The 16,409-nt window shown below is 48.3% G+C and overlaps 1 protein-coding gene across 1 annotated transcript in view; it reads right to left on the minus strand.

The window, feature by feature from the left end:
* Positions 1-6,221, minus strand: part of PXN (paxillin) — a 48,722-nt gene extending 42,501 nt beyond the window's left edge. The window contains exon 1 of the mRNA XM_010598930.3: positions 6,102-6,221. Coding sequence (XP_010597232.2) covers positions 6,102-6,114 — 13 coding nt within the window. The 5' untranslated portion in view covers positions 6,115-6,221. The remainder of the gene's footprint in view (positions 1-6,101) is intronic.
* Between the last annotated feature and the right edge of the window lie 10,188 nt (positions 6,222-16,409).

The following is a 16,409-nucleotide window of genomic DNA, read 5'->3' on the forward strand; positions in this document are numbered from 1 at the left end:
GCCAGCATGCGTTCCCGTGTGATGGACAGGTGGTAGGGCCGCGGGGAGGCTTCTTATCCCCAGGCAGAAATGGTGAGAGAGAGACCTTGGAGGACTTGTCCCAGGTTCTCCTCGGATGACATAAAAGCAGGTAGCTACATCTCCAGGGACAGTGGTAACTACAGAGGTGACCGGTGAGGGAGAAGCAGCAGCCACAGTACCCTGCATCCCATCTTGACCCTGGTGTCCCAAGAAAGAACAAAGGAGAGAGAAGAAGCAGAGAGAACAGGAAAAGGAAGTGGGAGGCTGAACAGAGAACGAGAGGTGTGGGGACGGGACAGAAAAGATCTTTAGCATGCCAGAAATGACACAACCAAACAAGGGCAACCAAGGTCAGATTGAGTACCATGAATAGAAGTGTAAAAAAGAGGTTATGAGCCCAGGCTCTGGAGTGAGGCAGCCAGTCCACTATTGTAGAGTCGATTCTGACTCATGGTGACCCCATGTGTGTCAGATTAGAACCATGTTCCATACGGTTTTCAATGGCTGATTTTTCAGAAGCAGATCACTAGACCTTTCTTCCAAGGAGCCTCTGGGTAGACTCGAACTTCCAACTTTCTGGTTGGCAGCGAAGCATGTTAACCATTTGCGCCACCCAGGGACTCCCAGAGCGAGGCTACCCGGATTCAAATCCCAGCCCTGCCACACACTAGTTGCACAACTTGGGTAGGTGGGCTCATCCTCTCTGTGCCTCAGTTTCCTCATCTGTAAAATGGGTAGTAATAACAGTAATAGAACCTGCCTCATATGGCTGACAGGAGAATTCAATGAAACAACAAATAAAAAAAGCCAGCATGGTCCTGCACATAGTGCTCAAAAAATATCATAGGGAAGAATTCCGTAAACACTGTTCCAAAAAAAGAAAGTGTTCTACAGTTGTTTGTTATTATTAATGAAGGTGCTGAGAGCAGAGCAACCCAAGGAGGGCTGGAACGTGAATAAGAGCAAAGCTGCGAAGAAGATTTTTCAGCATCTCTGGCCTTGAAACAAGTTAAGACCCAAGGGAAGCTCCATGCACACTCCATGCACCATGACCACAGAGGGGAGGCAGGCTGCTCAGCACCCCAGCGGTAATGACCTTCAATCAGCCCCTCTGGCCAAGGGCACACCCAGCCTCACCAATGTATGGTCACCACTGGGGACGATGGGAAAAAGGAACACTGAGACAGACCCTCAGGTGTGTACCTCAGGAAGCTGAGATGAACTCAGAATGAGTGGGCTATGGCCCCAGCCTGTCCACACCAAGCTGTGGCTGCCCAGGCAGCAGACAGTTCAGCCAGTGGTAACAGCACCTGCTTAAGAAGCAAACATGACAGGGTTGGAGTCCCGGCCCTGGCTGTAACTAGGTCACAGCCCAAGAGACTTGGCGCTGTCACAGAGCTACTAGGAGGGTACCCTCGCTCACAGGCAAAAGCTGCATCTTCCTCAGACCCAGCAGCTGGGTGCCCTGACCCTGGACTGACACACAGAGGCACCACAGTCCAGCAAGCATAAATCCAGACTTTCCATGGAAACAGGGTGGCTTCATAGCCTGGAATGCCCCAGGCGAGTCCCTTGCCCCCCACCCCAACACTACCCCCAAGGACAATGAGGCACTGTTTTCCAAAGGGTCAGGACTGCTGAGAAGTTGAAAGAAGACATGTCCAGACTTCAGCAGAGACTGGGCATTGCCAACAGCTGGCTGTTCCCCTGATGGGCATGAGGAAGGCAGAGCCATAAAGACTTGAACTGGACCCTCCCTTTGCCATACAGGGCATTTCCTGAGGACGGCCCCAGGGCAGAAACTTTAAAGGTAACTATCCCTTCCTGTAGCAACACAAAGAAACCTGCCAATTACTCAGCAGGCCCAATGGCTCATCCCCTGCGTTAGTCACCAGGCACTCACTACCTTATTATGATAATGATGACCAGATCTGGAACCTGGTTCAAATCCCTACTTCACTGCATATATGTTGTTGTTGGTTGTCACTGAGTCAGTCCCAACTCATAGCGACCCTATGTGTACACAGTAGAACTGCTCCATAGGGCTTTCAAGGCTGTGGCCTTTCAGAAGAGGATAGCCAAGCCTGTCTTCCGAGGTGCCTCTGGGTAGGTTTGAACTGCCAACCTTTCAGCTAGTAGTTGAGTGCTTAACTGTTTGTGGCACCCAAGGACTCCATATACGTATATAAAACCAAAAAAACCAAACCCATTACTGTCGAGTCAATTTCGACTCGTGTGTGTGTGTGTGTGTACACACTGTATATGTAAAACTAACTTTGACTGAGTTGTCCCTGGAAAGTACAAATGATTAACATGCTTGGCTGCTAACCAAAAGGTTGATGGCTCAAGTCTACCCAAAGGCACCTCAGGAAAAAGGGCTGGAGATCTACTTCTAAAAACTCGATCATCGAAAACCCTGTGGAGAACAGTTCTACTCTGCAACACATGAGGTCTCCATGAGTCAGAACTGACACAACAACAGCTGGGCTTGGGTGAAGTTACTGAACTTCCCTGAGCTCGGGTTTTCTCACCCATAAAACAGAGACAAAACATTCTCTAGGAAAGGTTGTGAGGACTCCAGGGATAACACGCTTTGTAGAATGCTGAGGACCATGCCTGTCTCCCAGCCTGCCTGTGGGGCCATTACTGGAGCACTGCTGTAGTCAGAGCTCCTCAGCCCCAACCACATGAAGATCGTGAAGCAGGGGAGGGCAACGAGGAGGGTCAGCAAACATAACCAGAGTGCACCTCAGTGTTGTGGAAACTGTCCAGGAAACTCCGGCCAGAACTCAAACAGAGCGAACTCCTGGCCAAACCAGCATCTAAACAGTAATGAGAAAAGCCACCAGCAGCTACCCCACAGCAAAAAGTGGAAAGAACACACAGGGCAGGGCAGGGTGCTCTGTGTTTATGTTTTTCTGCCCAAAGACCTATAAATTTGTAACTTATTAAACAGCACATGGTAAGTCTCTCATTGGCTGCTCGGGGGAGAGGAACATTCTCCCCCGCTCCTGTTTTTTATTTTTTGTTTTTTTTAAAGACCAAAAAACAAAGTCACAGGAGAGGCTCTGCCCCCTCTGGCCTTGCCACAGGACAGACCGTAAACTCTCCCTTGTGTTAGGGACTAGGAGGCTCACAGCTGAAAGCACTCTTCGGAGAAAAATAAAAACAAGAGGCCTGGCCTTTGTGTCCACCCTAGCTAAGAAAAACAGCTGACAGGCAGTGTGTGGGCAGCCATGCAGACAGCTGATGGAGTCTGAGCACTGAGGCAAATTCCTCTCCCCTATTCACACCCCATTCCTCCCACCCCAGGCTCTGGTCAGCCAGGCAGCGCTGGCCTCCTGGGACCTCAGGCCAAGGAAGTTGGGCAGCCAGGACCCAAGCAACTTGAGAGCATACGTTGGAAGGCACAGAAGTTCCAGGTGGCACCCATCACTCCCCTGCGACCCCTCCTCAGGAAGAAAGTCCTCTTGGTACATAACAGCTGCAAATCTAGGAGCTAGGGACTGGGCTTCCGGTCGTGGTTTTGTCATTTAGTGGCCGTACGGCCTCAGGCAACCTCTCTTAGTCTTAGTTTTCTCCATTTGTAAAAGGCAGGGAGTAAGGATAGCAACTGCCTTGTCGTTGGTTGCTGTGGAGTCAATTCCAACTCATGGCGACTCCACGTGTGCAGAGTAGAACTGCTCCATAGACTTTTCAAGGCCATGATGTTTTGGAAGCAGGCTGCCAGGCCTATCTTCTGAGACACCTCTGGGTGGGTTCAAACCACCAATCTTTCAGCTAGTAGGTAAGCACGTAATCATTTGTGTCACCCAGGGACTCCAGCAGCAGCCTTACGGGGCTCTTATAAAGGGCTGTTGTGAGAACGAAACAAGTTGAGGTATGAGAAAGTATCCATAAGCAGCGAATTTAAATTCCTACAATTCCCTCTGCCACTGTACTCTTTCCTTTCAGAGACTGTACTCCATTTCCTGGCCCTAAATGGGAGACCGTCAGAAGACACGAACTCCGGAGTTCAGAAGCTGCGAACTCTACAAAGACCTTTCTCAGTCCTTCAAACAGCACCGGGGCTGTCTAAAGGCAACACGACCACATCAGTATTTCAGAAACTGTAATTCTGCTCCCCAGTCCCTGCTGAGAAAGCACTGAGGCTTTCGGATCCGGACTCAAAGACTAGCCCCCAGCCTCCTTTCAGCTTAGTTGTTTTGATGTGAAAAGAAAAAATACCTGCCTGGAAGCCATGCCAACCTTGAATGCGTTGGAAAAATAGGTGCCAAGTCTGACCCAAAGGCAGAACTATGCTTGGCAGCCACCACGCTCTGCAAAACAGGCGGGATCCTCCACTACCCCCAGCTCCAGGATCTCTCAGGGGCACCCTGATCCCAAAAGGAAGCTGGCAAGGAGCGGTCAAGCCCGAGTCCTCTCCCCTGCCCCCTTGGAACTCCAAAACCAAACCAAACCCGTTGCCTTCAAGTCACTTGGGACTCATAGCAACACTACAGGACAGAGAAGAACAACCCCACAGGGTTTCCAAGGCTGTAAATCCTTAAGGAAGCTGACTGCCACATTTTTCTCCTGCAGAGCAACTGGTGGGTTTCAACCGCTGACCTTCAGTTAGCAGCTGAGCGCTTAACCGCTGAGCCACCAGGGCTCCGACTTGGCACTCCAATGCCTACAAATAGCCAGTCTTAGTGCCACCAGTCCTGTCTGTTGAATCTACTCCTCAGTGCTGGGACAGAGGAGGCATCAGTGGTCACACAAGCCACCCACAGTCCAGAGAGCGAAGACAAGGGTCCTATAGAAAAGAAACTTCTTTTTTTCCCTCCTCATGGCCATAGCTCAGTGCTCTGCAGCTTCAGGCGTGAAGGGGAGGGAGAGAAAGGGAAGCTTCCCCCCCTCCCCGGGGTACCGGCCACTCAAGGCATTCCTAGAACCCTGGCACCAACCCCCTTGGGTTCAATGCCTGGCTCCAGGAGAAACTTTCTCCTGCCCTAACACCAGATCGAGCCTGGGGAGGGGGTGCACTGAAAAGAGTAGTAGTCTTAAGGCTCCAGTAACATGAAAACAGTAAAACTCTGTTCTGGGCATCCTGCCCTCCTTACCTGTGTGGGTTCCAGCAGGGTCTGATGCTGGGAGGGGGGAGGGGGGAGGGTCCTGCCAGTCTGGACAAGTTCATGGCCATACCTTGGGGCCCACTTCCCACTTCCCACTTCATTCCCCTGACATTTCACCAGGGTCTAGGTTGCGGGGGAGAGTCCTGTCTCCCCAGTTTACCCTTCCAGGTTTAGGCTAGTCTGTGATACGAAGGGGGAGAGGCTGGTCTGTGAATTGAGGGACTGATTCAGAGTGGGAGGGCGGTCAGGAAGGTAGAGGGCTCTGATACTGCACTGGAGTGACCGGCCCAAGAAACGGGGCAGCCAGACCTGAAGTAGGGGGTTAGTCGGGCGGATTGGGGGACTTGTCCTTAAAACAGGGGTGTGGTCGTGGGAAGCTCAACCGTAACTTGTGAATCTGACTTGTGAAATTATAGGGGTGGGTTCCTAGGTGGAGGGGCTATCCCTGAAATAGTGGTGCTAGTCTGTGAAGTGAGGGTGGCCCTGGAGGGGACCGGAAGTTAGGGGCCACGCAAGAGATTAGGCAGCTGCTCCCCGAGTTAGGTGGCAGATTTGTGGGGTGGGGTGGGGGTCAGTGAAGTGAGGGTCCCACTGCTGAGGAAGTGGACCGCTCCAGGAAGTGGGGGTCCCGCCCCTACGGCGGACGGGGTGGGTCCCTGAGGTGTGGGCCGGTCCCTGGGGCTGGTCTGGGCAATGGGGGTGGGTCTTCGAGATAGGGGGTTCCGGACGTAGGGGCCGCCCCTGAGGCGGGGGGTGGCGGCTGTGGGGACGACAGCCGGGCCGGCCTGGCCCAGGACTCAGGCCCAGCCGGGATCCCGGCCCCGCAGAGCCCGGGGCGAGAGGACATGCGCCGGGGACGAAGCTGCCAGGGGTGGGATCCCGCCGCCCCCGCCGCCCGCTCGCGCCCGCCCGGCGCGGGGCCGCGCGCCCCTCGCTGCTTCCTCCCTCGGCCTCCCGCTCACTCACCGAGGTCGTCCATGGCGAGGCCGCGGGCGCCGGGACCCGGCTCGGCGTCGAGCTCGCTACCCGTCCCGGGGCCGCTCCTCTGCGCCCCGCAACTTTTCCGCCGCGAGCCTCGGCCCGAAACGGAACGCGCCACCGCCGCGCGCGCCCGCGTGCGCCGCCGCCCCGCCTCCGAACGCCCCGCGTGCACGCGCGCCGCGCCCCCGCCGCCCCGCCAGCATGTTGGCCCCACCCCGTGCGCACGCTGGCACCGCCCCCCCGGCGCTGGCCCGCGAGCGCGCTCCCAGCTGGGCGGTGCGGGGCGGCGGCGCCCCCTAGCGGCCGAGCGGGCAGGTGGGAGGTGCTGGGGCCTTCAAACCTTGGGGTCTTTCTGTCCATCTCAAAGCCACGTGGCTGAACGACCGTCTGGCTGACAGGTCTGTCCACCTGTCTTCATAGCTCACCACCCGACATGTGCCTGCCTGACACCCATCAGTCACTCAGTCATCAGAAGTTCACTACAAGGTCAGATTTGTCGGCCTGCCTCTGTGTCCATCTCCTGGTAAGTCACCTCCCCGGAAGGCCCGAAATCAGGACCAGACAAAGTTGGGAGCCTGCCTTTGGAGGAACTGTCCCCAGCTCACAGCCCGGGCTTTGAGGCCCAGATCCAAAACTTGGAGGTACTTCTTAATCTTCGTCACATCTACCTTCCCGAGAGGGAGCCATTTCCAAAACTCTGCATGGGGCAGAGGGGACCCCACCTCAGATATTAAAGGGAAAACTACAGAATGTCACACTCATGTCAGGCACAGCTTTCTGAATCATCTCATTGCCATCCCAGACCCCAGAGGGGCTCTGCCCCCACACACTCAGCAACTGAGTGCCTGAATAGACAGATTGCTGTTATCGTTGTTAGTTGTGGCCTAGTTGATTCCTACCCGTGTGTGCAGAGTACAGCTGTGCTCCACAGGGATTTCAAGGCTGTGATCTTTCAGAAGCAGATCGCCAGGCCCGTTTTCTGAGGTGCCCCTGGGTGGGTTCAAACCACCAACCTTTTGGCTAGTAGTCGAGTGCTAGCTAGGGACTCCAAAAGACAGATACTATATACCTATTATCTAAATTGGAGTCTTTATGTGTCAAAAAACCATTAAGCGCTTGGCTACTAACCGAAAGGTTGGTGGTGGAATGCACCCAGAGGCACCTCAGAGGAAAGGCCTGGAGATATACTTTTGAAAAAGCAACCATTGAAAACCCTAGGGAACAGTTCCACCCTGACACAGATGGCGTTGCCATGAGTCGGAATTGACTTCACAGCAACTAGTTTAACAGCCCCTGGGATCCATTTCCTCCCCCTCTTCCACCTCCTTCCCTCAGACCTTGTCTTCTCAGTAATCAGACTCCCTTGACTCAATCCAGGTTTTTTCATGCTTCCTCAAGATTAACTGGCATTGACAAGGCAGACAGACAGCCCTGCAAAAACTGACTTCAGAGTCCCCACGGTGAGGTAATAGTAGCTCCCAAGAAAGCAGACCCTCCCTGGAATCCAGATGGACCCCGGTCCACCTAGTCTTCTGAATGTCCTCCTTTCACACGTGCTGTTCCTTCCGCCTGGGCTACAGTGGATGCCTCTTCCAGTCCCAGCACACAGGCCTCTCTGCTCAGTGGTGTAGCGTAGCAGTTCAGAGCACAGACCCTGGGGCTGACTCCACCCAGGCTCAAATCCCAGCTGTACTCTTTGCTGGTGGTTAATCTTAGCGGTTTACTTTGTCTGCCTGTTTCCTCCTCTATAGAGTGAGGATTAGTAATAGCTTTTAGAATCATCTCTAAAAGGATTAAACAAGATGTTACCCATTAAGTACTTAGAATGGTCCTTGTCACCCAGAAAGCACTCTCTAACTCAGCACTGTCCAATAGAAATAGAATCCAAACCACATATGTAATTTGGAATCTTCTAGTAGTTACAGTGACCTCCTGATCTGCTTCTGTAAAGATTACAGCCTAGGAAACCCTATGGGGCAGTTCTACTCTGTCCTGTAGAGTCCCTGTGAGTTGAAATCAACTCGACTGCACACAACAACAAGCATTCGCTATTCTTGTACTGATGATTTTGGTTTCCTGGACTGTCACGTGGGCGGAGCCCTGGTGGCATAGTGGTTAAGAGCTCAGCTGCTAACCAAAAGGTCGGCAGTTCAAGTCCTCCAGCCACTCCTTGGAAACCCCATGGGGCAGTTCTGCTCTGTCCTATAGGGCCGCTATGAGTCGGAATCCAACTCGATGGCAATGGCTTTAATAGTTACACTGGAGTCCCTGAATGGTGCAGTTAATGTACTCAGCTGCTAACCTAGAAGTTGGTGGTTCAAGTCTACCCAGAGGTGCCTCAAAAGAAAGGCTTGGTGACTTACTTCCCAAGAAAAAATCAGCCGCTGAAAACCCTGTGGAGCACAGTTTTACTCTGATACCCGTGGGGTCTCCACGAGTCGGAATCAACGGCAACTGGTTAGTGGCCACATTTAAAAGAAAAAGTAAAAAGCAACAGGTGAAATTAATTTTAATAACATATTTAATCCAGTGTTATAATTTCCATGTGTGATTAATATAAAAGTATCAACGAGAGACACTCTTTTTTTTTGGTCTCATATAAAATCCAGTGTGTATTTTGTGGAGCCCTGGCAGCACAGTGGTGTGAGAGAGCTCAGCTGCTAACTAAAAGGTCGGCAGTTTGAATCCACCAGCCACTCCCTGGAAACCCTATGGGGCAGTTCTACTCTGTCCTATAGGTTGACTTTTGTCATCGTTGATTTTACATTTATGGCACATCTCAGTTCAACTAGCTGCATTTCATGTACCCATTAGCCACATGTGGCTTGTGGCTACCACACTGGATGGCACAGCTTTAAATGCTGTCATCCTTATTTTGGGGGTTTCAACCTAAAAGCCATTGCCTCAGAAAACCATTCCTTTACCTACTGCTGGACTATGCCAGGGCCTCTGTTATTAAGATCTATTCTTAGCATCCTGAAGTGCTCAATGTAATTAAATAACTCTTATGCCCACTAGACTCTAGTCTTCAGAAAGGCAGGGGCCATGTCTGTCTTGCTCACTGCTCTTCCAGTATGTGGCACAGGGCACTATACATAATAGGTGCTCAATAAATAGATGTTGCGTGGACATTTATTAAGGACCCACTTAACAAATTAAGCTTGGCACTGCACTAGTTGATGTTGAGGAGTGCATTAGTTTCTGAGGACTGCTGTAACAACATACTAGAGACTGGGTAGCTTATAAGAACAATTATTGTCTCACAGCTCTGGAGGCTGGTGGTCTGAATTCAAGGTGTCGGCAGAGCCACGCTCCCTCTGAGGTCTCTCTGGGAAGGTCCTTTCTTGTCTCTCCCAGCATGCATCTTCACGTGGCTGACTTTTCTCTACCTGTTTCCCTGTGTCTCTCCTCCTCTTTTATAGGACACCATGCAGATTGGATTAGGACCCAGTATGAGCTCATTCTAACATAGCTGATAACATCTTCCAAGACCCTATTTCCAAACAAGGTCACATTCATAGGTACCAGGGGATTTCACCACAGCTTTGGGTGACACAGTTCAATCCATAAAAGGAAGAAAGAAGAGGTTAAGAAAAAGGAGGGAGAAAAAAAAGTTTTAGAAGAATAAAAATATATATTTAAGCATTAAATATGTGTGTATATATCGACTCAACAGCACCTAACAAAAAAATACATATTTAGCTAGAGAATACATAACTAGAATGAGCTCTGTAATTTAAAATATCGACATAGAAATTTTCTTTATGTTTTATATATATAAAAAATATATATATTTTATAATATATATCTAAAAGCAATAGTTGCTCATCATAGAATCTTCTAGCTGTATGTTCTCTAGCTAAATATGTATGGTGTTAGATGCTGTTGAGTCGGTAAACACACATATATATATAATATTTAAATACATATTTTTATATTTCTACACACTGCTTTGAAACCTATGTTTTTACCAAGTACTGTTTCATGAACATCTTTTCATGGCATTCAATCTGCTTCTAAAACAGCATTTCTTTGGGTGAAGTGGTATTCCATGACATGACTGTACCAGTATTTCCTTAACCAGTTCCCTAGTTAAATTTAGTTATTTCCAAGTTGTCACTGTAATTAGTGATTCTGAGAACATCCTTGTAGCTAAATCCTTAATTACTTCCTCAAGAGCAATTCCTAGAAGTGGAAGTGCTGTATCAGAGATTAAATGCATTGTTGTTCCTTTTGCTATGTTGTGGTGCAGTGAATTATTTAACATGGCCCTTACAGCCGTAGTTTTTGTAACTCCCACCAAATGACTGGGTGGGACTATGCAGATGAGGTGGTTGTGGCCCACCAAGTGGATCAGATAGCTTGTTAATAGTGTAAATAAGGTGCGTGGCACCCTTATGTGGGTGGAACCATGCAAATAAGGTGTATGGCTCCATTTAAAGACAAATATTTAGTAATAGTATAGTTGGTTCTCAGTTACAACCAAAATCATGAAGGGTACACACATAACCCAGTTTGAGGCATTTACCAAGATGTATGCCCACTCCAGAGCCCTGATAGTGTAGTGGTGAAGAGGTTGGCTGCTAACCCAAAGGTCAGCAGTTCAAATCCACCAGCTGCTCCTTGAAAACCCTACGAGACAGTTCTGTTCTGTCCTACAGGGTCGCTATGAGACAGAACGGACTCAATGGCACCTAACAACAACATGCCCGCTCCAGGAGTCCCTCAGGTGGTGAAAAGAGTTATTAAAAATGGTTTCATGGCCCCCGACTCATGGCGACCCCGTGCACAATGGGATTGAACTCTTGTGATCCAATACTGTTTTCATTGGCTGACTTTTTGGGCATAAATCACCAGGACCTTCTTCCTAGTTCATCTTAGTCTGGAAGTTCCACTGAAACCTGTTCAGCATCATAGCAACATGCAAGCCTCCCCTGACAGACGGGTGGTGCTCATGCAGTGTGTTGGCCAGGAATCGAAACTGGGTCTCTCACATGGAAGGTGAGAATTCCACCACTGAACCACTACTACCCTCTTCTGACATTATGGTCCATATTTCTTTATCTCTTTTTTATTTGTCTCTCCCCCCTAGGAGACCAGAGACTGTGTCTCTCTTATTCACCAGTGTCTCGAATGGTGGGTTTTCCATAAATATTATTTGAAGAAATAAAAGACTGGGGAGACCGAGGTACAAAGAGGTGAATTGACTAGGCCACAGAGTTAGTTACAGGATCAGAAAGAGGACCCCAGTGTCCTGGCCCCAGCCCAAGCCTCTCTCCTCTATAGTAGGCCATTCCCAGAGCCTCCCAGAACTCTGACAACAAACACTCAAGTGCAAGGTTATTAACTGCAGGGCTGCTTTTAAGGGCAAAGGACTGGAAACTAGCCAAATGTCCATCAATTGGGGGTTGGTAAAATAAATTACATACAGTCCTGCAATGGAAAACTACATGGCCTCAGAAACCATGGAGGAAGCTCATTATACAGTTATATGAAACAATCTCCAAGGTCTATTCTTAAGGACCAAAAAAAATAAAGTGAACAGAGTGGGTAACATAAAAAATGGCATGGGCGAAGTGTCTGACCTCCTCTAACTTCACAAGGGGGAAGGAGAATCAAGATCAACAGCCCAAGGTTGATTCCTACGAGGAGGAGGTCGGACATGCCTCTTCTCTCTACCATCTTTACCAATTCTGACACCAACCATCCCTCCCACGGTACTCTCTACTTCTCTGCTGGGTTTGACAATTCATGGCAATGGCCACACACAACTCACAGACCATACTCGTAATTATGGGGTTTATTAGGGAAGTAACGGGTTTTTTTTTTTTTTAACGGGTTACAATTCAGGTTCAGGAACGCTCAAGATACAGTTCTTCCACCAGGACAGCCTCTTCTCAGCCATGCTAGCAGGCACTCCTCTTCCTAGCCCTAGGCCTCTGCCCAAAGGCACTCAGCTTTCTCTCTCCATGGGCCGGGAAGCCCACTATGCCATCTCCTACTGCTGGGTCTCTGCTGCCTTCAGTGTTACAGCTCTCTCTCTCAGTCTCCTGGTTCCAGGAGCTTCTCAGTGCAGAGATCCCAGGTCCAAAGGATGTGCTCTCCTGTTCCTGGATGTTCTTCCTTGGTGGTGGTGGGACCCTCTCATTACCACCTCTTGGAAGGCTCATTTCAAGCCCAGCGGGATGACAAAACTGACCAGTCCCCTTGGTGGGCCATAATTACCCTATCACACAGCCCCACCCAATCACTTTGGTGGGAGTTACAAGACCATGGCTAGAAAGTCCACACAAAAGTGACCCATTGGACTGCAGAAAAAATATATTTGGTTATGCATAGGAAAGATCTTTTAGGATCTTTTGAGTTTTGAATAACAGATGCAATTTTATCTATTCCCAAAGTGGATGAATATTTCAAAAATAAAACTCCATCCCATTTTAAAAATTACAAGTGGTAAGGAGCCCTCGTGGTGCAACAGTTAAGCGCTCAGCTGCTAACTAAAAGGTTGATGGTTGGATCCCACCCAGAAGCTCTGTGGGAGAAAGACCTGGCAATCTGCTATGGTAAAGATCAAAGCCTAGAAAACCCTATAGAACCGAATATTCTAAAGCATAGATGAGAAGTTTGGAGGGGATATGAAGCTAGGTTAATGGGTACTGAACAAGTAGAAGCGAAATAATGAGAATGTTGATACAATGTGAAGAATGTAGCCAATGTCACTGAACAAAATGTGTAGAACTTTTTCAGTGAGAGCCTGTTTTACTGTCTACACTTTCACTGAACATAGGATAAAATTTGATTTTTGAAAAGATAAGAAACTTAGGGGGCAATGAGTTAATGGGGGAGGAAGAATATGGAAAAGGTGGGTGAGAATGGTTGTCCAACTTGAACAATGTAACCAGTGTCACTGAATTGTGCGTGTAGAAATGGTTGAGCTGGTGAGTGTTCTGCTGTGTATATTCTCAACAACCACCATAAATAAATACATAGATAAAACCCTATGGGGCAGTTCTACTCTGTCACATGGGCTCTCTAGGAGATGAAATCAACTCGAAGGCACCTAGGAACAAGGAGCGGTTGATGGGGACTAGAGGGTGGGGGAACAGGGGAGCCATTATTTAGGAAGCAGTCCTGTTTATGGTGATGGGAAATTTGGCAATGGTTATGGGTTATGATTGCATAACATGATTAATGGATATCACTAAACTGCACACCTGAAAAATGTCAAACTGGCAAACGTTGAGTTACGTTTATTTTTACAACATTTTTTAAAAAATGAAAAAATTTACACTATAGATGTTAATATGGAAACCCTGGTGGTATAGTAGTGAAGAGGAATGACTGCTAGCCAAAAGGCCGGCAGTTCGAATCTACTAGATGCTCCTTGGAAACCCTATGGGGCAGTTCTACTGTGTCCTATAGGGTCGCTATGAGTTGGAATCAACTGGATGGCAACAGGTTTGGTTTGGTTTTGACATTAGTATAAAGGGAATCAACCATTTAAGGATGATTCAGATGAGACTTGGAAAATGTTTCTTAGAAAAGGAAACTAACTTGGACCTGATTTTTGGAGACTAGGAGGCTGTGAGGTACCCTGGTGGCACAGTGGATAAAGTGTTCTGCTCCTAACTGAAAGGTCGGTAGTTTCAACTGATGTAGGAGATAATATTGGAGCCATTATTCCCTGCCCTAGAATGTGACCTAGCTGGAGCTGGACTCTCAAGGACACATAAACTGAGCCCTTAGGTATAAAGACAATAGCTAGGACAATCTTGGAAAACATCTTTTAGGGAACCTTTCACATAAATCATAAACAGAGCACAAAAGAGTCACATACTTTCCACTCTTACCTTTCTCTGTTAGCATTTAATGAAGAGCAAGATTTGCAGGACCAACGAAGACCCTCCTGACTGTCATTACTGAAACCTGTACCAATGATTGTTCAGAAAGACAACTCAAAATGTAGAATCACAATGACTTAATGTTTTAGCCAATCTGTGAAAAGGTGAGGTTTCAATGATTTTGCCAGTTTTGTAATGTTCATATATATTGGTCATTCTGTAATGTTCCTTAAACTTGGGCGGACATAGCTCTGGCAGCATGCTTGTCTGTTTCCAACTTTTGCCTCTTTGAATATATGCCGAATAAAACTTTGCCTTTTGCTTTACTAAACTTTTTGATGTTTTTACCCTACAACAGAACCCACCAACTGCCAAGTGAGGGAAAGATGTGTCAGTGTGCTTCCCTATGAATTACAGCCTTGGAAACCCTATGGGGCACTTCTACTCTGACCTGTAGGGTTGCTATAAGTCCGAATTGACTTGAGCGCAATGAGTTAGGAAGTTGTGGGTTGGCCAAGAAAAGTACAACATTCAGGAAGGAGGGGCTGGTATCCAGAAAGGTATGCAGATAGGAACCAGCACACCCTGGGTCCTAGAACGGGGCAAGGAGACAAAGAGGTTCCAGCCTCCCCTGGTTTATTTCAAGGAGGAGCGACGTGGCTCAGAGGGTGGGTCCCAGCAGGCACTTCTGACCTCTGGGGAAACCCCCAGTATCCAGGAATCCCAAGACAGGTAGGTGTGGGTTCAAGTCCTGGCTTGCCACCCGCCAACTGTGTGGCCTTGGGCATGATACTTTGCCTTTCTGAGCCTCAGTTTTTCATCAGTAAAATGGGTGTGATGCTCTCTGCAGAGCCTGATGCTTAGCAGCTGTGTGGCTTGGGGCAAGTGGCTTAACGGCTGTGAGCCTCAGTTGCCTTAATTGTAAAATCTGGATAATAAAACTTACACCTTCCATGGTGATTATGTGGATTCAACAAAAATAACAGAAATGCATGAAAAGGGCTGAACATAGTAAACAACCAAGATATTGTAGCTATAATTATCATCAAATAACCCGGGGGGGACTTTAGGGCTAGGAGAGAAAAGGACAGGTTTGGGGAATTATTCAGCCATTAAAGAGTTGCAGAATCATGGTTGTGAATTGTTACTATTATTGGCAACGTTTATTTTTTATCATGTGGGAAGCACCATGTTAAGTCTTTTACATTGTATCTCATTTAACCTCAAAAAAGTCCAGTGGGGGTTTTATCCCGATTTTACAGGACAGGAAACTGAGGCTCACAAAGTGGCAGAGTTAGGACTCGAACCCAGAACTGTCTGATTTCTGGAATTAGTGCAATAACCTCCAAACTGGGCTCCTCCAGTCTATTTTACACCCAAAAGCCAATGTAACTTTTTTTAAATCAACTTTATTGAGGTATAATTTATACAAAAAGGAAGCTTAGGAGCTGTGTCACCACCCATAAGCAAGTCCAAGCCCCCCCCCCCCCCCCCCGCTGGCTTGAACACAGCTATCTTACTTAATAACTCACAAAGTCTCTGTAGCCATGGGTCTTATCATTAGAGTCAATTCAGAACCACTTGGAGGACTTTAAAAAATACTTTCGCCCAGGTTCAACCCTCAGAAATTCTGGCTTAATTGGCCTGTGTTATAGATTGAATTGTGTCCTCCAAAAAGATATGCGGAAGTCCTAACTCCTGGTACCTGTGAACGTGATCTTGCTTGGTCTTGTTTGGAAATAGGTTCTTTGATGAAGTTATCAGTTAACATGAGATCACACTGCAGTAGTTGTGGTCGGGAGCTGTTGAGTCAATTTTCAACTCATGGCGACCCCATGTGAGAGAGTAGAACTGCCCTGTAGGGCTTTCTAGGCTGTAATCTTTAAGGGAGAAGATCACTAGGTCTCTCTCTTGCAGAGCTGCTGGGTGAGTTCGAACTGCCAACCTTTTGGTTAGCAGCCGAGCACTTAACCATTGTGCCACCAGGGCTCGTTACTGGAATAGAGTGGATTCTAAGCCTGTCTGAGTGGTTTCTAATCCCATCTGAGTGGCTTCCTTATAAAAGAGAATAGACACCCTGGGGTCTTAAAAGCCTGTGAGCAGCCATCTAGGATACTCCACTGGTCTCACCCTTTAGGGAGCAAGGAAGAGTGAAGAAAACTAAAGATACAAGGGAAAGATTAATCCGAAGGACTTATTGACCACATCTACCACGGCCTCCACCAGGCTGAGTCCAGCACAAGTAGATGGTGTCCGGCTACCACCACTGACTGCTCTGAGAGGGATCATAGTAGAGGGTCCCGGACGGAGCTGGAGAAAAATATAGAACAAAATTATAACTCAAAAAGAAAGACCAGACTTGCTGGCCTGATAGAGACTGGAGAAACCCTGAGAGTATGGCCCCCGGAGACCCTTTTAGCTCAGTAATGAAGTCAGTCCTGAGATTCACCCT

Source organism: Loxodonta africana, chromosome 19 (assembly GCF_030014295.1).
Source record: "Loxodonta africana isolate mLoxAfr1 chromosome 19, mLoxAfr1.hap2, whole genome shotgun sequence".
In the NCBI taxonomy this organism is placed as follows: domain Eukaryota; kingdom Metazoa; phylum Chordata; class Mammalia; order Proboscidea; family Elephantidae; genus Loxodonta; species Loxodonta africana.